This window comes from Chiloscyllium plagiosum, chromosome 17, assembly GCF_004010195.1.
Source record: "Chiloscyllium plagiosum isolate BGI_BamShark_2017 chromosome 17, ASM401019v2, whole genome shotgun sequence".
In the NCBI taxonomy this organism is placed as follows: Eukaryota; Metazoa; Chordata; class Chondrichthyes; order Orectolobiformes; family Hemiscylliidae; genus Chiloscyllium; species Chiloscyllium plagiosum.
This window is the reverse complement of record NC_057726.1, coordinates 56,607,707-56,628,392: the sequence shown is the minus strand read 5'-3', so window position 1 is coordinate 56,628,392 and position 20,686 is coordinate 56,607,707. Positions and strand designations below refer to the sequence as shown.

At 42.5% G+C, this 20,686-nt stretch overlaps 1 protein-coding gene across 4 annotated transcripts in view; it reads right to left on the bottom strand.

Moving 5' to 3' along the window:
* ldhd (lactate dehydrogenase D) overlaps window positions 1-20,686 on the bottom strand; it is a 37,519-nt gene that overhangs the window by 7,425 nt on the left and 9,408 nt on the right. For 3 of the 4 annotated variants that reach the window (XR_006314169.1, XM_043707182.1, XM_043707181.1), the window contains exons 3-9: window positions 19,074-19,215; window positions 13,074-13,215; window positions 7,888-8,047; window positions 6,095-6,294; window positions 4,155-4,283; window positions 498-625; window positions 317-407 (exon numbers count right to left, since the gene is read on the bottom strand). Coding sequence is in view for 3 of the 4 variants with exons in the window: in XM_043707182.1 (XP_043563117.1) it covers window positions 317-407; window positions 498-625; window positions 4,155-4,283; window positions 6,095-6,294; window positions 7,888-8,047; window positions 13,074-13,215; window positions 19,074-19,215 (992 nt within the window). In the remaining variant the exon portion in view is untranslated. The remainder of the gene's footprint in view (window positions 1-316; window positions 408-497; window positions 626-4,154; window positions 4,284-6,094; window positions 6,295-7,887; window positions 8,048-13,073; window positions 13,216-19,073; window positions 19,216-20,686) is intronic. The other variant, XM_043707183.1, reaches the window with a different exon arrangement.

The window sequence follows — 20,686 nt, the reverse complement described above, 5'->3', positions numbered from 1 at the left end:
AGAGGGTGTTGTGTGTGTGGAATGAACATCCGGAGGAAGTGGTGGGTGTGGCTCCAATTACAGCAATTCAAAAGATATTTGGATGGATGTATGAATAGGAAAGGTTTGGAGGGACATAAGTCAGGAGCAGGCAGATGGGACTACTTTAGTTTGGGATTATGTTCAGCATGGACTGGTTGGAGCGAAGGGTCCGTTTCCGTGCTATATGACTCTATAACAGTATGTACCGACTGTGACCCACACTGGTCCCAACTAAGGAAGCGAAGGGAGGCAGCAGATGTCAAGTTTTTGGAATGGCACATCCTATCCAGCTAACCTGTAAGCTTTGACCTCACCAAATCTTCTTTTGTGGTCACGATGATTTCTGGTAGCTTTGAAATTGGGACACAGACATCTGTGGAATAACCCTTGAGGAACAAAGCAGATTTTGTTTGTTAGTCGAACAGGTTTGAGGATATGGTTTGAAGTGCCTGAGACGAAAGCCAGCGCTGCCTTACCTCAGAGCCCGGGCGCATGGCACGAGCGGCGTACCACACACTGTGCCGCGCCTGCCAGAGTTTGTTCCGCGTTTCTTGATCTTTTGCCCAAACGAAATCAGAGCCACTGTTCACCTTCACTATCTCCTCTGTGAGGCAACCAGACACAAATGTGACAGGGCAGCCATTCTACACAGGCACAACTGCCAGGGTAGAGCAAGGGATCTGTTTGGCTTTATCTATCACCAGCAGGAAAAGTAAAATCTTGAATATGATCCAAACACTGATTCACAGCTTTAAATGGATTTACATCCTGTTGTTAGTGTGAATCTGAAATGGTCTCCAGTGCAAATTTGCCTCAGAAGGCTTCAAATCTCTGAAATATCAGGCCAGGGGATTTGTACTCTACAATAAAAGCCTTTTTGTTTCTGATTTCCAACATTTAATATTTTTTTTCTGTTTAGTGACTAGTGCTTGTTCTCTTTTGGCTGGGACTAAATTGAGAGGTCTCTTGCAGCTGAGTTGCCCTAAGGCAAGATGCGTGGCCTCCCTGCTATCAGAAGGTTATTATGAAACTTGAAAGGGTTCAGAAAAGATTTACAAGGATGTTGCCACGTTTGCAAGGTTTGAGCTGTAGGGAGAACCTGAATTAGCTGGGGCTGTTTTCCCTGGAGGGTAGGAGGCTGAGGGGTGACCTTAGTCAAGTTTATAAAATCATGAGGGACATGGATAAAGTGAATAGACAAGGTCTTTTCCCCATGGTAGGAGAGTCCAAAACTAGGGGGCATAGATTTAAAGTGAGAAGGGAAAGATTTCGAAGGGACCTAAGGGGCAACCTTTTCACATAGAGGGTGGTGCATGTATGAAATGAGCTGCCAGAGGAAGTGGTGGAGACAAGTACAATTCCAACATTCAAAAGGCATCTGGGAGGGTATATGAATAGGAAGGGTTTAAAGGGATATGGGCCAATTGCTGGGAAACACGACTAGATTAATTTAGGATATCTGTCTTCATGGACGAGTTAGACCATAGGTTCTGTTTCTGTGCTGTGGATCTCTATGACTTGACAATACAGATGCATAGCCACTAGGGACATGGGCACTGGACCAATGCCAAAGCAACTTTTTATTTTCCTCCATTTCTAAGCAACGACCAGATGGCAGTGCCCCGATTTAATGCCTGCTGTGTTCCCCTGTGCTGCTGCAGTCCAGCTTGCAAGGATAGGAAGTATTTACTTCAGCCAGAGGCTTCACCCCACACCACCGCCTCCCACAGTATGAACACAGAATGTAAATAAACCCACTCATCAGAGATGTCAATTCAGCAGGGCTTCGTATAATGAACGACTAAACATGTGATGAAGCCATCTGCAACGGCGCTCAAACGAAGGAACAATTGTAGAGAGAAAAAAAAATGGATTAAGTCATAATGGCTTCACATCTGCTTCACAACTCATTCACCATTTTCATTTTTATTTTGGATATGCATGCTTAAAAAATTGTGAACTCATCTGCACTGTAAATATCTTGTTTATGTGACAATGAATATAAACAAGCAATTGAAACTAAGCTTAGTAGTTTCCTGTCAATCATCATTAACTAATGCATTCTCCAAAGCAATGCCTCTACCACTTGCCAACCAATTGGCATTCTTCTTTATACAGAATAAATGTTGGTTTCCCTTCCCTCTGGTATTTCTCGAGAATTGTCCTGATCAGTGTAATACAGAAGGCTTCTACAAGATGTGCCTAGTTTTCAGCATCATTCAGAATTACATTATTATCTGAACATAGCAGAGAAAGAACCATACAACTGAGAGTAGAATTGATGGATTGAAATGCAAGCAGAATTTTGACCATAATTTATGGACCTCTAGTGATTCTGGGAGAAATAAACATGGAACTCAGAAAAGCCCAAACACAGAAATTAAAACACAGGTTTTTCTAGAATTGCACACATTTTCTTATAGACTAAGGGAAACAGTTCAGCTCAACATAATAGGAGCAGACCATTCAGCCCTTTGACCCTGTTCTGCCAATCAGTGAGATCATGGCTGATCATCTACTTCAACACCATGTTCCTGTGCTGTCCCTTGATCAAATCCCAAAAGAAAAAAGAAAACAATTTTGACAGAATTAAGTTCTGTTTTCTGGAACAATTGCTTGAATTTTACACTGGGGCAGAGGTCCTCATTCCTGAGGAGATGTCAGTGGTGGGCCCCATCCCCCTCCTCGTTTGGTTCACGTGCCAGCTAGTAGACCACCTATTGCCCAAGGTTGGCTTTGAACCCCTAGGAATAGGACAAGCATCACCTTGCAACCACTGACTAATCTCTTGTCCCAGCACCGCTGTCGGAGGTGGTGGCCACTCCTGGAACTGCAAGTGTCCAACAGGAGGAGGCACTGTGGAGCCTGGAGCTAAATGGAAGTCTGGGGACTATCGGTCAAGGCTGACAGGCCAGAGGTTGTGGGGAGGCTCAGAATTGGTAGGATGGAAGGAAGGGATTGGGGAAAACCAGATGGGGTGGGGGCAGTGGAAGGATTACCTTGGGGAAGGGAGGCACTCGGATTGGGAGAGGGTATCTGGAAATGAGGCAATCACCCCCAAGCATCTGGTGGGTTTCAGTTGTCTGCCTGGTTTCAGTTGTCGACCTGGTTTGACTTGACACTGGCCTCCCACTATAGGTAAGACCCCAGTGATGCTGGTAAAAGGAGGCCTATCAACTGACTACTTAAGGGCCTCAACTGAAAAACGTTCAGATTCCAAAGCAGCAACAATGGACACACCCTCTAGAACAATCATTGATAGCCTTACACTTGGGTATTGCTAAAAAAAAAACACATGTTGTTGAAGGTTTCTGTCTTGCACTCCTCAGCACGATTCTCAAGAATACCAATTTAAGGGAAAACCAGTATTTACACTGATGAGAAGACAGTGCTGATTGGTTGCCATGTGAACTCTGATTGGTACAGACATTACCATGGAGAATGCACCAGTGAATAATGGCGGACAGTTAACTGCCAAGTTTGATTTAAATTTTAAACAAAGGAATGTTGAATCTGATTGGTCAAGGTGCTGACAATGACAAGGGAATGGCCATCACTAACCTTATGGGATAATTACTACCCTGTTCAGGTCAATTCTTGCTGTATGTAATGCAGACTGATGAAGGGACTAGAGGCCTTGAAAATTCCCCAGATTACACCAGATATAAGTTATCTCAAATGTTTGAGCAACAGATGGAGCTAGCTGTTTCACACTGCTACTAACAGGATGCTGCAGTCAAACCAAATGTCTATCATTTGTGTGATAGACATCCTGCCTATCACACAAATGAGTAATGTGGTATATGTGCATTGATGAGTGCAAAACAGAAAAATGTCTGTATTAAAGTAATTTATAATTATTTCCCCTTCATGTTACAACATATATATATTACATATCAATATATATAAACACCTACTATATATATCTATAAATATATTTATTTAATGGTGCCTCTTATTGTGGCTGATATATTTTTTCTGGACCTGTCAATTTATTAATGTGACAAAACAATGAAGGTAAATCATCCTGGTCAGAGTCAGGACCTGTTCTGTAAAAATAAACCACTGCATAAATGGAGTGAGTGTGAGAAAGGACTAAGAGCAGCAGGTCCCAGGTAAAACTGTGAACCCACCTGTGGCCTGAACCTGTTCCTCCACGCTCCTCTCAGTGCCGTGGAATTCCAGGAACAATGTTGATGCAACAGTATAGCGGAGATTGCTGTATTTGTTACAGGCATCAACCATCACATCGTCCAGGAACTCTGAGAAACACAAGCGCGGATGTTCAAAATGCTACATCGATGTAAGTTATTTCTGTTGCCTAATTGTGTTTTACTGATTTACATGCCAGACTCAACCCAGCATACGCAACAATCATTTTCAAACAAAATTCATCATGTAAAGATACTTACTCCTAACTATGCCTGGATTTATTTCCTGCTGATATATTTGTTCCATTTTTATACAGAGGAAAGTGATGCTGCTGCTTTGTCTTAAAGATAATTTGATATTGAAATAAAAAAGACATGGATTTCATTGAAATAAATAACACTTCATTTAAAGGGTAAATTGACATTGAACCAACTTGGTAAATTAGACAATACAGAGAGAGAGAGAGAGACACTGGAACAGAAGGTGACCCCAGTGCATATTAAAGTATGGGAAGCTCAGGCCTCCTCATCATGTTTATGGTGAACCAATATGAACTATCAATGGCTACTATCTTGAAAAACAAAGGTGGTAAATCACTGAGGGGTGAGTAAATGGAGAATGGTATCACCAGTTTGTGGAGTCCATCATACAGGGCTAACTAATACCTCGGACTCAACAGCTAAAGGCATCTAATCACATTCAATCCAAAATCCAATTTCTCAATACACAAAGTATAACAACAGCATTCCTCAGAAGCTGCTGAAATTGCCACTCATTCTGCACCTACATACAGGTCATACCACATATTAATACCATTTACAAGTTCACTGATGACACCACCATTGTCGGTCAAATCTCAGATGGCAACGAGACAGACTACAGACGGGAGGTGGAATACCTGGAAAAATGGTACACTGAGAACAACCTAACTTTCAATGCTGGTATGACGGGATGTTTCTCATACCCCCACCCCCACACGTTAACAGCACAGAGGTGGAACAGTGGAGAGTGTCAAGCTCCTGGGAATGGTCATCCATAACAAGCTTTCTTGGACTCTTCATGTGGACGCACTGGTTACAACGGCCCAACAATGTCTCTTCTTTCTCAGGCAGCTGAGGAAATTTGGCATGACGGCGAATACCCGTGCCAACTTTTATAGGTGTGCCATCGAGAGCATTCTGTCTGGACGTATCACTACCTGGTATGGCAACTGTACCATTCAAGATTGGAGACGGTTACAGAGAGTGGTGAACTCAGCCCGGACAATCACAAAGGCCAACCTCCCATCTATAGAATCCATCTACCGGGCCCCCTGTCAAGGAAAGACCGCCAGCATTCTCAAAGATCCATCCCACCCTGGCAATGTTTTTCTACAACCTCTACCATTGGGGAGAAGGTACAGAAGCCCGAACACACGCACCAGACAGTTTCAAAACAGTTTCTACCCTACTGTTGTTAGAATACTGAGTGGACTCACAAACTCTTAACATTTGCCTGTGTCTGTGTTTTTGTTTTTGCTGCTGTTTACCTCTTATTTACTTACCTATGCTGCTTAACTCTGTGATCTGCCTGTACTGCTTGCAAGACAAAGCTTTTCACTGTGCCTCAGTACATGTGACAATAAATTCAATTCAATTTAACACAACTCATACAAAACTGTGTACCAGTCACACATTACCCACGTACAAAGTGACATTCCATCCATGTTTGGACCATAATGCACCCACATTTGGATTGTGCTGCACCCAAGTAGGATCCAAGATAAAATACAACACAATTCATTTGTGCTTTTATCCAGCCAAATCATCTGTTGTTTGCATTTCTGATAGCACAACCATCTCATCAGTTTGCATCTCCTGTTTCTCACTCTCTTTTATTGGTGCTTTAGGTATAAAGAGTTGATATTAAAGGGTTGCCTTACCTATCCTCGCTATGGGGATGCAACTCTGTAGTATCTGCACTGTGCAGTCCAAGGCTGCTTGCACTGTTGGAAAGGAGCAGACCGCGGAGACCATGCTTTCTGGGATGCCATAGAGACGTAGTGTCGTCTTGGTGATTATTCCCAGAGTCCCTTCAGAGCCGACAAAGAGATTGGTCAGGTTGTAACCAGCTGATGTCTTCCTGCAGCAGAGAGCATTATTGTGGTTTAGCTGTGTCATGTTCCCCCAAGCTGGACAAACATTTCCACAGACTGCTTTAGGGAGGTCAGGTGTCTGAATCCTATGGGGTACATACATGCTTCAACAAGAGGAATTTGCTTCATTCTTACATCAGCCACCAACTGAAACCAAGCACGTTAACATCTAGACTTCACCCGGCCTGCTTTAGGGCATCGCATTTGCGATGTCAGTAGATGTTTGGAAGTGCAGCCTCTCTTAAAAATAAAGGTGCCCACAGAAAGGTCATATAGACCGGAAGGAATTAATTGACTGGCTCAGTTAGTTCAATTACTGCTTGAGGGATAACATCAAGACAATGGGGGGTATGAGAGGAATGCATCCAAAGAGGAAATGTAGCCCACCACTGGAGGGTCAGTCTTGATTAGGTGTTCACATGGGGCTTGAACCTGTGACCTTCTGACTCAAGAGGTGAGCAAGAGCTCAGCCCAACCAGGGCTGATGTTTAAGAGATGCTTAGAAACAAAGACCTTCAGTATGGAGGACTATTAAGCAGTTATAGAGTCTTAGAGATGAACAGCATGGAATTAGACCCTACGGTTCAACTTACCCATGCCAACCAGATATCCTAAATTTGCCAGCATTTGGCCCATATCCCTGTCAACCCTTTCTATTCATATACCCAACCAGATGCCTTTTCAATGTTGTAATTGTACCAGCTTCCACCACATTCTCTGGAAGCTCATTTTATACAGGCCCCACCTGTCCCTTTTAAATCTTTCCCCTCTCATTCTAAACCTATGCTGGACTCATCAACCCGGGGGAAAAGACCTTGGCTAGTCACGCTATCCATGCCCCTAACAATTTTATAAACCTCTATAAAGTCACCCTCGGCCTCCGATGCTCCAGGGAAAACAGCCCCAGCCTTTTCAACCTCTCCCTGTAGCTCAACCCCTCCAATCCTGGCAACATCCTTGTAAACCTTTTCTGAATCCTTCCAAATTTCACAACATCCTCCCGATAGGAAGGAGACCAGAACTGAATGCAGTATTCCAGAAGTGACCTAACCAATGTCCTGTGCAGCTGTAGCATGACCTCCCAACTCCTGTACTCGATTCCACTACCAATAAAGGAAAGCATGCCAAACACCTTCTTCACTATCCTGTCTATCTTCGACTCCATTTTCAAGGAGCTATGAACCTGCACTCCAAAGTCTCTCTGTTCAGCAACACTCCCTAGGACTTTACCATTAAGTGTATAAGTCCTGCCCTGATTTTTGCCTTTCCAAAATGCAGACCTCACATTTATCTAAAATAAATTCCATCTGCCACTCCTCGGTCCATTGGCCCATCTGATCAAGATCCCATTGCACTCTGAGGTAATCTTCTTTGCTGTCCATCAATTTTGGTGTAATCTGCAAATTTATTAACCATAACTGTTGGAATAAAATGAACCTGATTCATATCTCTCCTGGCAATTTTCAAAGCTCTCCAAAGCTGACCGCAGAACTCTTATTTAATAATATGTCACAGAATTTACACATATTACAGAAATTCTGACAAGAACTGCTGTTTGAGGGGTTGACTGCTTTTGGTACCTAAACCTTCGTTCCTTTCCTGCTGTGTGGATTATTCTCCCATCAGCCAGCACCACCTCCAGGTTGATCACGTTCTCCCTCATTGTCCCATAGCGCACTGCGTTTGTACCCGAGGCACTGGTAGCTGCCATTCCACACAGGGAGGCGTCCGCACCTGGATCTGTAAAACAGGCAAGAGTTTACTTCAGAATCACCTGAGGAACTGTTACCTCCACCCGACCATTTTCATGTCACCCCTCCTTTTGTACGGAGCTCCAGTATTCAGACTAACAGCCCAGTCAGGAAGTGCACCTAGTCCTATTGATCCATCACCACCTCTGCACCCTTTGGCTCAGTAGCGCTGTCAAGGTTGACAATTTAGTGGCACTCAATCTTCAAGATTGTACCACTCCTGCCCTCTCTCTCCAGTCTCCACCAGCTCTATAGCCCCTGCAGATCTCTGGGTTCTTCCAATTCTGGCCTTGGGTGCATTTCTGACATTTGTTACTGCACCACTGACACTGTGCCTCTAGTCAGCCAGACCATATCTTCCCAATTCATTGGCTAAACCCATCCTCCTCTCTGACTCTCGTCTCCTTTATGACTCTCACTACAACCTACCCCTCTGACCATTTCGTTTGTTATAAGTCTGAATGTGATCCAATGGAAAATTCTGTTTGACATCACTCTTGGCAAGAGGTTTGGAAAGATTTTACTACTTTGCTAAAGGCATCTCATAAATGCAAGTTATTGCTAGTTCCGATTAAGCAAGTTCTGCCTTAGAGTCTACAGTCAGCAAGTTAGAATTCAACGCAATGGATGCACGGTCTGCCCCAGGTTGATTATTCCCATAGTTGTAATTACATTAATTGTAAATTTTAGGTATCACAATTACACATTAAAGCCGATATGAGGTGACTCAGGTTGATTCCAGGTGGGCCCTTTTAAGCATTGCTGATAGATTCAGCTACAGCACTGAACAAATGCAGACATTCTTGGTTTTTATATGAAACTGCATTTGGCCTAATAGACATTTTCATTAAAGCATCAAGTGAAACGCTTTCTTAGCCAGAAGACTGTGCTGAATGCTTGCTCTCAATTTATTTATTTCCTAAACAATTTGTAAATTATAATTCACTTGTTACTTTCAGAATTGAAACACAATGACCTTTCAATAATTTGCTTCCTGTTTCCGATTATGGTATTTCAAACTGTTGCACTATTTCCCAGTCTGCATTGAGTTTGACCTCTGCTTGACATTCTGTAACCAGTCCTGAACTAAGGGTTATTTATCTGCCTGAGATTAAACAGCTGGCACAGTAGAATGCTCTTTATACTTGTATTTCTTAAAGACTTTCAAGTTTGCAGATAATTCAATACCAGTTGAAATTGATTCCATGATCAGGAAGATTTACTATCTTCCTTTTTCTTGAATTAACCTCAGCTGGCAACAATTTATGTACTATTTTGACAAATAAGATAATCTAATGTAAACTCTTAGACATTAAGCAGACCGAAGCATGTGTTGTATAAATACTGAAGACTGCAGTGTATTCAGTGTTAGGACATATGTCTCACAAACTGGGTAATTTAGTAGTGTTTCCAAGAAACTCTGTCTTTGTAAACAAATGTCTTGGCTTTTAGGGTTGAGTAAGACTTGCTTTTTTGACTGTACTAATTTCTGACTATATTCATTGAGCTTTACACATTGTAAGAAGGATAATAATATGTTTTATAATGAAATAAAGATTTAGTTGATATAAAGCCTCAGGACATCCCATAGTACTTACCAGACACTAAAGAGTAGCACCCTCCCCCTTGTCACATCAGAAATAAAGCAGTCAACTTGTGCACAGCAAGTTCCCACAGGCAGGATTGTTTTAATGGGCAGGATATTTTCTTCTTTGAAACAGTGCTATGGGATCCCTTTTATTCATGTGAGATGGGAAATCAGACCTCAGTTTAACATCTCACCTGAATCCGACATTAAGCATCTCGGTCTGCTTAATGTCTAAGAGTTTACATTAGATTATCTTATTTGTCAAAATTCCAGCTCTCACTAAATTGGAATGTCAGCCCAGATTTTATTCTCAGAAAGGGGGATCCAGAATGCTACTAATTAAACCAGGGCTTACACCAGGAAAGAACAATGATGTTACATCATATAACACAACAATATTAATCTGATACTTATATATTTTGAAATCTATTAAAGACTGATCAATGGCTGTGTCCTCTTTATATTTCCTTTGAGTTGTTAAGCTGTTTCTTTTTGTGCAAAGCAAAGGATGTCTGACCCATTTTGGAATGCCTTTATGATGATTAGTAAGACTCCTGTATCAGCACTCACTGTAGAACACGACATGCCTTTTTCCCCACTGTACTATGTAGGGAAAAAAAATTTTTGAATTCATATCACACCTTTCCCAACCTCATAATGTCCCAAAGTATGGTGAAATGCATTGACCATTACAATGGACGACAATACTGCAGTAGACTTTGACACAGACACATAAATTTGGTGTAACATTGAATGTGGAAGTAATATCCCCAGCAGCAGTGTACTGAAGTGTTAATGAAGGTTTCATGCTCATATCTTGAGGTAAGTTCTCAAATTACAGCCTTCTCATTCAGAGATGAGATTGCTACCACTGAGATACAGCACTTTATGTGTATAAAGGCTAGTAGTTGCAGACACACTAGTTTCTGATAGACATATGTTAGTTACAGAGGAATGTCACGGTTTCCATTTTAGCGAGACTATATCATATACTATATATAATGTACATTATATATCATCTCTGCTATATTGTATATTGTAGCACAGGCCACAGATGGTTCTGCCACAGATAGAGATGGAAAGAGAAAGCTACATGTATAAGCTAAGCATTTATAGACATATTGAAGCACTGGAATAAAAAGCAAATAGTTATGCAACAGTGTGGAGAATTTGCTAAAGTATTCTGAATTCAAAGTGATAAACCAGTGAGCCATTGGACACTGGATGGATTATTTTACTGATGATTACAACTTGGAGCAGGATAGAATGGCGACGGTAGAGTTGTGCAGAAGGTGAACTCCATGCTGGAAGTATAGGCAAAGTTGAGGATTTCAGTGTGTGGATGTCCTGTTGTTAATGCACCTCATCCATCAGATAAGTAGTTAGTGTAAAACTGGGTGTCATCAGCTAACTCAGGCCCATGGGAAACATTATCAAAGGGTAACAAGTGAACAAGGGATAGAGCAAGGGACCCAGAGATATAACCAGGTGGAGTGGAAAAAGAAGCCATTCTGCATCTTTTGGAATGGGTCAGTGTGACCCAGGTGGAGGCAGGTAGTGCACAGACATGGTGGAAACTATGAGTTCAGATTGCCAGTTAGGAATTTCACTTAAAACAATGTATACATCACTTCCTGCAGATGGCATCAGACTGTCCAAACATCAACAAAGATGGATGTGCAGCTTAGTCAAGATTTTCACTAGTTAGTCCTGAAATAACTCCAGAGAAGCTGATATCCTGTCATCAAATCACCCTTTATGAACAGTCCTTGACTTTAGCACTGCCTCATTCGGAGTCAACTGTCAGAGTGGTGGTATCTCTGACACTCCTGTTTATCTTTTCTCTTTACTTTTTTTTTCATACTCTGCCACCTAACTGCGGTAGTGCTTATTTTTCTCCAGCACAGTATTGTGTGTGTGCGCAAGTGTGAGACACAGTGAAAGACACAAGGCGTACAAATCTTTATTCAATTTCCACCACAGGAAGCAAGGAAACACCCAAGTGGCCAGTGACAAGCAGTGCCCTTCACATCAAAGGGCAATGCTGTATGATCAAACAGTGAAGGGGAGGGCAGGGACTAAATCAAAATAGAATTGGACAGGGAAAAAATACACTCCACTCCTTGCGGCGCCCACCTCTCCCTGAACAGCTCAAGGGTGTTGGTGTACACCGCGTGCTCCTTCTCCAGAGACACCCGGGCTCTGACATAACCACAGAAAAGGGGCAGGCTGTCGGCCCTAACGACCCCCTCCATGACACTCCTGTTTATAGTTGTCAGTGGGGACTCCATGATTTGACCAGGTTAACAGCCCCAATCATGGAACTCCTATTCAATGAGGTCCAGCTAGTTGACTTTGTTACAATCAGTCCAAGTCTGTTCCCCCACTACTATAGGATTAAAAATATTTATCTACCCTTCCTCAGCAGTTAAGTCACCTTTTCTACACATTTCCCAAATGACAAAAAAGCCAGACAACAAATACATTAATTGCCTCAACACTGGTTGTGCCTTTGGGGTCATCTGAAACAGGGATGATTCTCTTTACAATGTGAAATGTCTGACAAAAAGTATTTGAATTATTTCTCCTTATTTCAGTGTTACTGCTCAGTTTATCTCTAAGTCCCACTGCATTAAACATTAATTTCTCAGACAGGACTCCAAGGGTTTTGGGCTGGTGTTGGTCTTGCAAGCCTTCCAATCCTCCATCCCTTTCTGTAACTCAGCTCACCCACAGTCTCAGTGAAATGGCACTATAACACACCCCCATGACTAACACACATACTTAATTATCTCTCAGAAATGGGTTTTTCCATGTACCTGCAACAACAACAACTTGCTTTATACAGCACCCATAATGCAATAAAATATGTCAGGACACTTCACACAGGAATTAAGAAAGCGAACCAAAAACCAAAAAACAGGTCTTAAGTGTGTAAATAGGAAAGAGAGAGAGAGAGAGAGAGGGGGGGGTGTAGGTTGGAAAGAAACAGAGAAGTTCAAGAAAGGAATTCCAAAGCTTTAGGCCAAGGCTACTAAAGACATGGCCACCAGTGGTGACAGATTGGAAGTGGGGGATGCAAAAGATGGTAGAATGGAGGAATGTGAGATCTGAACTGTTGTAGGATCCGACAAAATTACAGAGACAGGGAGAGGTCACGGAGGGATCTAAATGAAGGAGTGGGAGCTTCAATTTAAATTGTTTAAGCCATCGCAGGTCATCAAAGGATGGATGATGGATCAACAGGATTTGGTGCATAAGGTAATAGAAATGGTGGAAGATGTGAGGCTGAATGGAAGGGAATGGGCAAGTTCCTCAGTTTTCCCTGAAGGGTGTTGGTCACAACCACACCAGACAGTAAGGTCAGATGTCAAAAGCTGATTGAACTTAAGGGTGGGTCCCTTAGACCAAACAACATGAAACTTACCAACTGGAAACCACAAACCACTGTCCCGAAGGTAGTTACTGAGGCCTTTTCTTGTGACTCCCGGTTCAACTGTCACGTCAAAGTCTACCGTATTGAGCTCCACAATTCTATCCATCTTCATGAGGTTGAAGCATATGCCTCCCTGATGAGGAAACAAACAGCCACTAGGGTTCAGTCAGAAAGGAGTGACCAGATTAACTCCATTAAACTTGAGATAGCCTGGCGTCATCGCTGCAGTCAGAGCTATTTTAAGCAGCAAATGTAAATCCCTGGAGAAAAGCAACAGACCTCCTCATTCACCGAGTTTAAGTCCGCCACATGGTTTCTAAAGGGACCAGTCTTGGGTTAATGGGCAACATTGTTTGTGAGTCTCAATTAGAACATAAGGGGTTTGTATTGAGAGCCCAGTGGTTGGGTCGGTTGTGCAGGGGCCCAGAATTTTTCTGATTGTGTTTAGCCAGGACCACTCTCACCGGGTTAGGTAAAAGCCTGCCATTCACTGGATGTCACAAAAAACAGAGATGGATTGGGAATGGTTTCCATTTAGTAGCACCCAATGTTTACAAAATGCAATGAACAAACACACAGGATGAGCAACCACAAAGCCCTTCTAACATTGGAGAAACCAATCTGGGTTAAATTCCGAACTGATGCCCAAATCTGGTTACCAACCTGTCTTTGCCAATGCATGCCGATTCTGAATAGAAATGGACATTCTGTATTGGTCAATCCATTACCCAGTCAGTGTGAGTCCCAGGTTTCATTTCTAAGAAACACGGTTAAGTTGTTTAGTTTCCCTTTATGACACTGACACTAGCTTGATATTTCCGGATTTTATGACGTGAATTCTCATTTTAAAACTGGGATTTGAGCTGACATGTTGGTCAGGTCACTGGATTACAAACGCAATGGAAAATACACCAGGTTCTGAAAATCCAAAATATAGGGAGAGGCTTCGAATTACCCTGTAGGTGAGGTAGCTGGAAAAACACAGTACTTATTCTCAACATTGACCTACCTTTCGACAGCACTTCTCCATGCAAGTGCACTTTTGGGGGAGAAACAGAGGAGCAGAATATTTCTAAATGCAGGGAGATTAAAAACTGTTGATGTCAGAGATTTAAGTGTCCTTAGTCATGAGTGACTGAAAACGAACACGCAGGTATAGCAAGCAATAAGGAAGGCAAATGCTATGTTGGCCTTTATCACAAAAGATTTTGAATATTACAGTAAAGATGGCTTACTTCAATTATACAGAACCTTGGTAAACCCCACCTTGAGTACTGTGTGCAATCTTGGTTTAGGTTCCCATACCTAAGAAAAGATAGACTTGTCACGGTGGGAGTTTAGCAGGGATTCACCAAACTGATTTGTGCATTTGTCCTATTGAGGAGACTACCCTTGAATTCTCTGTCAACTGAAAATTCTTGTAGATTGACCACCCTCAGAAAAGACGTTCCTCTTCAACACAGTCCTAATTCACTCCCCCTAATTCTAAGACTGACGAAGGGCTTTTGCCAGCTGCTCAGATGCTGCCTGACCTGCTGTGCTTTCCCAGCGCCACAGTTTTCAACTCTGATCTCCAGCATCTGCAGGCCTCACTTTCTCCTAATTCTAAGACTGTATTTTCTAGTTCTGGACCTCCCCCAGTCAAAGGGAAACATTAATTTCTGAAACATCTATCAATCTCTGTTTTGAATATTGTGACTGAGATATCTAAATATCTCGGCACAGTGGTTAGCACTGCTGCCTCACAGTGCCAGGGACCCGGGTTCAATTCCCGCCTCAGGTGACTGACTGTGTGGAGTTTGCACGTTCTCCCCATGTCTGCGTGGGTTTCCTCCGGGTGCTCCGGTTTCCTCCCACAGTCCAAAGATGTGCAGGTTAGGTGAATTAGCCATGCTAAATTGCCCGTAGTGTTAGGTAAGGGGTAAATGTAGGGGTATGGGTGGGTTGCGCTTTGGCGGGTCGGTGTGGACTTGTTGGGCCGAAGGGCCTGTTTCCACACTGTAAAGTAATCTAATCTAATCTAATCTAATCTAATAAATATAAATATCTCTAGGAATATGAGGATAAGGTGATGAGGTCGATGATTAGCTACGATCTAGCAGACTGAAAGGGCTGAATGGCCTATTCTTGTTTCTACGTTTCTAAATCATTCTTTCACTTCAAACATTACTGATAAAGTACCCTGTTTGTGACTTAGCTGTTTTAATTAAATTTTATCCCTCAAACGTGTTTTTAAATGACTTATTCCAGGAAGGATTATTGGGCTGGTTTCAATGAATCCCTACAATGTGGAAGCAGGCCATTTGGTCCATCGAGTGCACACTGACCTTCTGAAAGGCATCCCACCCAGACCCACTCCCTACCCTATCCCTGTAACCTAACATTTCTCATGGCCAATCCACCAAATCTTCACATCTTTGGAGGAAACTAGCACACTCAGAGGAAACTGGGTGGGATGACATTTCTCTTGTCCAAACTGAAGCTCTGTAAAAGCAGGCAAGCCCTGAATGATCGGTGGACATCGTCTGTAAATTAGACACCAGGAAGTTTTGGAAGCTGTTACAATGAAGGAGTCTGTTTAAGATTATAGCATGTGTATGACTTCATTTGTATGAAACTTCTTGTTATTTTTCTGTTTATAAAAACTGAAGACTGCATGGAGAAAAAAGGAGTTGGGATGTCATGTTACATCTGTAGGACATTGGTGAGGCCACTTATAGAATACTGTGTACAATTCTGGTTACCCTTCTATAGGAAGGATGATGTTAAACGTGAGAGGGTGCAGGAAAGATTTACAAGGAGGGAGAGGTTAAGTAGGCTGGGGCTATTTTTTCTGGAGCGACTGAGGCAGGGAGGTGACCTTGTAGAGGTTTGTAAATTCATGAGGGCCATGGATAGGGTGAATAGCCAAGGTATTTTTCCCTGGATATGGGAGGGCATAGGTTTAACGTGAGAGGGAAAAAAGGTTTTTGGCTGTATAATTCTACAGCTTGGAATCGCTCCCTATCTGAACTCTGTTTTTGTGGCTGTGGATTTCTATAATGTGCAGACGATCAGAAATCAAGGAGTTGTTTACAAGAAAAGCTTATTGGTTGTTAGCTAACTGGGCAGGTTGGAACTGGAAACAAGTTATAAGACACAGAGAGAAAGAAAGAAATAGAGTGTGTGTGCTGTTACTCTCCTCAGCAGACGCTGCCTGTTCTCTGCAGTAAAATTCTTAGTTTAAACTTGAAAAAAACCAGTTGCATTTCCAACCACAGTTGCTAAGAGCTGTGACTTTTGAACTGATAAATCAGAGACATTGTACATTATACAAATCAGTGGAAGCTTCCAGAGAAAGACAACTAAACAGCAAAGGCATGGCAAGCCAAAAGCAGAATCGTCTCAAGGTTGGAATCAGGAAGCAAAGACCACTGAAATGATATTCAATGTTTTCTGCAGCTCCACCAAGAATCGATTTCGTTATTTGTTTGTCTGGGTGTGTGTGTGTAAGGAGGAGTTTACAAGGGGATTGGAGTTTTAGTTAAGTGTTAAATGGCAATGGTTTATTCCCATTTGCCTACAGCTATAGTTTAATAAATAGTCTTTGGTGTTTGGTATAGAGACTTGGACCATGCTAACTACCAAACTTGGTCTGAATGTCAGGTAAATTGGGATACTGTGCGTACCTCAAAAAACGTTTAACACTTGGTAAAATTTGTCTCTGGAAATAGAGGGGGCTTGATTGACAGGGTGCTACTCCAGCATAACATATTCTATTTTCAGTCAGTAGAGTCTACGTGGATAAGAGGATACATTTTATCCAGTAATTTATAGAGAAACTACACAAAGAAAGTAAGAACATTTTCTTATTTATTGAATTTAATCTAGTCAATATGAAGAACGGCAGGGATCTATTTGGACATAAATTCTATAAAGAGGGGAAAACACTGAGTGAGTTGCTATGGTTACACAGCATTCGCTAGTGCTGAGGGCAGGAAGAGAGCTGATTGCTTTGCTTCCAACTTCCACCGACAACAGGGGAAGAAGTTGATAACTTGATAATATGGATCCAGGAGATTTGGGTTTTCAGGTACACAAATCACTAAGCTGCAAGCACAAGTACAAAAAGTAATAATAAAAAAAAATGGAAAGTTGACCTCTATCTCATGGAGGTTGGAACATAAAAGTATGGCTATGATCCCATAGTTATAGAGAGCCTTAGTCAGATGTGTTTGGCGTACAGACTTGTTTTGGTCATTAAACCTGTGGAAACAGATGTTGGCCTTCAACATACTGTGTCAATTCACTGGAATGACATCAGCGTTTGTCGAGCTAAACTATGAGAAAATGTTGTATAAACTCTCTAGCAGGCTGACGGGGTGACCGAGTGAAGATGTAGTGGGACATCCAGAGCAAGTGACAACATTCAATTTTAACAATTGATCTGGATCATTCAGCAGTGAAATTAGGAACAATGTTTTCTGCTTGAAGTGGAAAACTGGAGCTTCCTCCTGAAAGCTGTAAAGAAGAGGGGTGCACCCCTTACAATGATGAGAATTTCTTTTTCTCCATAGAAGGTCATGAGTCTTTGAAACCCTCTTCCTCAAAAGATGGTGGAGGCAGAGCCTTTGAATATTATTAAGGCAGAGGCAGATAGATTTCTGATAAGCCAGATGGTGTAAGGTTAGCAGGATAGGCAGGAATGTAGAGTGACCACACGAGCTATGATCCAATTGAGCTAGGCTCAAGGGGCTGAGTGGCCAACTCCTGCTCCTAATTTGAGTGTAGTGGATTTTACAGCCAACACTTCTGTCACATATTAAACACAGCAGCCAACATTGATATGGAATGACAATCTTACACAGGACAATCAGGTAGGAGTGCAGGCTTTCCTCTCTGCAGAACAATGATCAACTAGGTGTGTTTTTAGCAATAATCTGGTAGTCAAGTGGCCACTTCTACAGATGATAGTTTTCTTTACATATTACATAGTACTGAACTGAATTCCAACTCTCAAACAGGTAAGTAGACAGGGTGGTGAAGAAGGCATTTGGCATGCTTGCCTCCATTGGTCAGAACATTGAGTATAGGAGTTGAGATGTCATGTTGCAGCTGTACAGGACATTGGTGAGACCAGTTATAGAACACTGTGTACAATTATGGTTGTCCTTCTATAGGAAGGATGCCGTTCAACTTGAGAGGGTGCAGTAAAGATTTACAAGGATGGTTTGAACTCCAGGGAGAAGCTGATTAGGCTGGGGCTATTTTCTCTGGGGCATCAAAGGCAGAGGGTGACCTTATAGAGTTTTGTAAAATCATTAGGGGCATGAAAAGGGTGAATAGCGAAGGTATATTTCCCAGGGGAGGCCATAGGTTTAAGGTGAGAGGAAACTTTTGCATGCCGAGGGTGGTACGTGTATGGAATGAGCTGCCAGAGGAAGTGCTGGAGGCTGGTACAATTCCAACATTTAAAAGACATCTGGATGGGTATATGAATAGAAAGGGTTTAAAGGGATATGGGCCAAATGCTGGCAAACGGGACTAGGTCAGATTGGGATGTCTGGTCGGCATGAAGAGTTGGACCGAAAGGTCTGTGTCCATGCTGTATATCTCTATGACTACTGGAAGGGAGGACGAGAGGGGATCTTAAGCAGAGCCTGAATTTAATACTAAGTGCCATTTTTATAAAGCAGTTGAAGTTAACACTAGGAGTAGATGCCCAGAGGATTGTTAAAGGGGCAGACTGTCACTGTGCCTGGCAGTTGACTAGCTGAATGGCAGTGATTGTTGTGTATCGGTGAGTCCTTTCTATCAGCCATATTAACTCTCAATATCCACCTGCAGCTACAGGTTAGAAGTGAACTTTTATAAGGTACCTGATAAAAACTCTATCTTAATATTTACCAATTCAAATAAAAGCACATCAAGCCTTTGAGAGCTCCTATGTACCTGTAAAAGGGGAAGGAAAAGTCTCTGTTTATTTTATAAAGAACACAAATTGCCCCCTACCTTCACTGCGAGCACTCCTCCTTCCATCCCTGTGCTTGTACCAAAAGGGATAATGGGGATATTATTCTCGAAACAGATTCGAGCCATTCTGCTGACCTGCTCCACATTCTGTGGCCACACAACTGCATCTGGAGGTTTGCAACTTCACACAAATTGGAACAATGTGGATTATTCATAGGTTTTTGAGATCAATCTTCCAAATATTTAGCACTTGAATCAACGTTATGCAGCCAATCCAATGAACTGGCAGATATTCAAAGTAAAAAGGACACATATGAATATTGCTTTGGGAAACACAAGCAGATAACATTTCCCTAGCCTGTGATAAACCCCAGGATTGATATTACAGAACCAGCTGCCTAAGCCTCAAGTTCTGAAATTCCCTTTGTAAGCCTCCTCTCTATTTCTCCTTTTCACTGTTACATAGGTTTAAAATTATTCCAATGTTTCATTTGTTTGACTGGGACTCCTTAAGATGGTTTCACCAATGTTAAAGGTACTTCATTAAAATGCAAGTTGTTGCTGCTGTAAATAACTCTTAATCCATAAGAAAGATGACTTGGAAACTTCAACAGGCGAGACAGAGTAGATGCGGGCAGGGTGTTTCTGATGGTGGGTGTGTCCAGAACCAGAAGTCAGTCTGTGGATTCAGGGTAGACCTTTTAGGACAGAGATGAGGAGACATGTCTTCACTCAAAGAGTGGTGGGGCTGTGGAATTCATTACACAGGAAGTGGTTGATGCCAAAACATTGAATGTATTCAAGAGGTGGCTAGAGATAGCACTTGGGGCAAATGGGATCAAAGGTTATGGGGAGAAAGCAGGATTCGGCTACTGAGTTGAATGACCAGCCATGATCATGATGAATGGTACAGCAGGTTTGAGGGGCCGAATGGCCTCCTCCTTCTCCTACCTTCTATGTTTCTGTGGAAATAGCAACTGGGCCTCATTGCTTCCACTCAGAAGGCACTAAGCAACGACAATGAGATCCAATTTCATGAACTAACAGTCTCCCAGAAACGATCAACTTCAAAACGGAATAAGGCCATTTTGCAGGTATTCTGGGTGTCATTTGAAAACTGATGTTTGTGGATGAAGGTGAAGGGAAGGACTTACAATTACTTAGTGCCAATAATGATCAGAGAGTGTCCCAAAGAAATTTGTGTGAAGTAGAGTCCTCCACACAGAACTGAGATACCGTGTTAGGGAATTAGAGCTGGAGCTGGATGAACTACGGATCATTCGGGAGGCTGAGGGGGTAATTGAGAGGAGTTACCGGGAGTTGGTCATTCTTAAGGCTCAGGACAAGGATAGCTGGGTTAGGGGGAGGAAAGGGGACAGACAGACAGTGCAGAGATCCCCTGTGGACATTCCCCTCAGCAATAAGTATACCGTTTTGGATACTGCTGGGGGGGATGACCTACCAGAGGAAAGCCATAGCAGTCAGTTCTCTGGCACTGAGCCTGACACTGTGGCAAAGAAGGGAAGGGGGCAGAATAGAAAAGTACTCGTGGTAGGGGACTCGATAGTTAGGGGAATCGACAGGAGATTTTGTGGTCAGGATCCGGATTCCCGGAAGGTATGTTGCCTCCCTGGTGCCAGGGTCCGGGATGT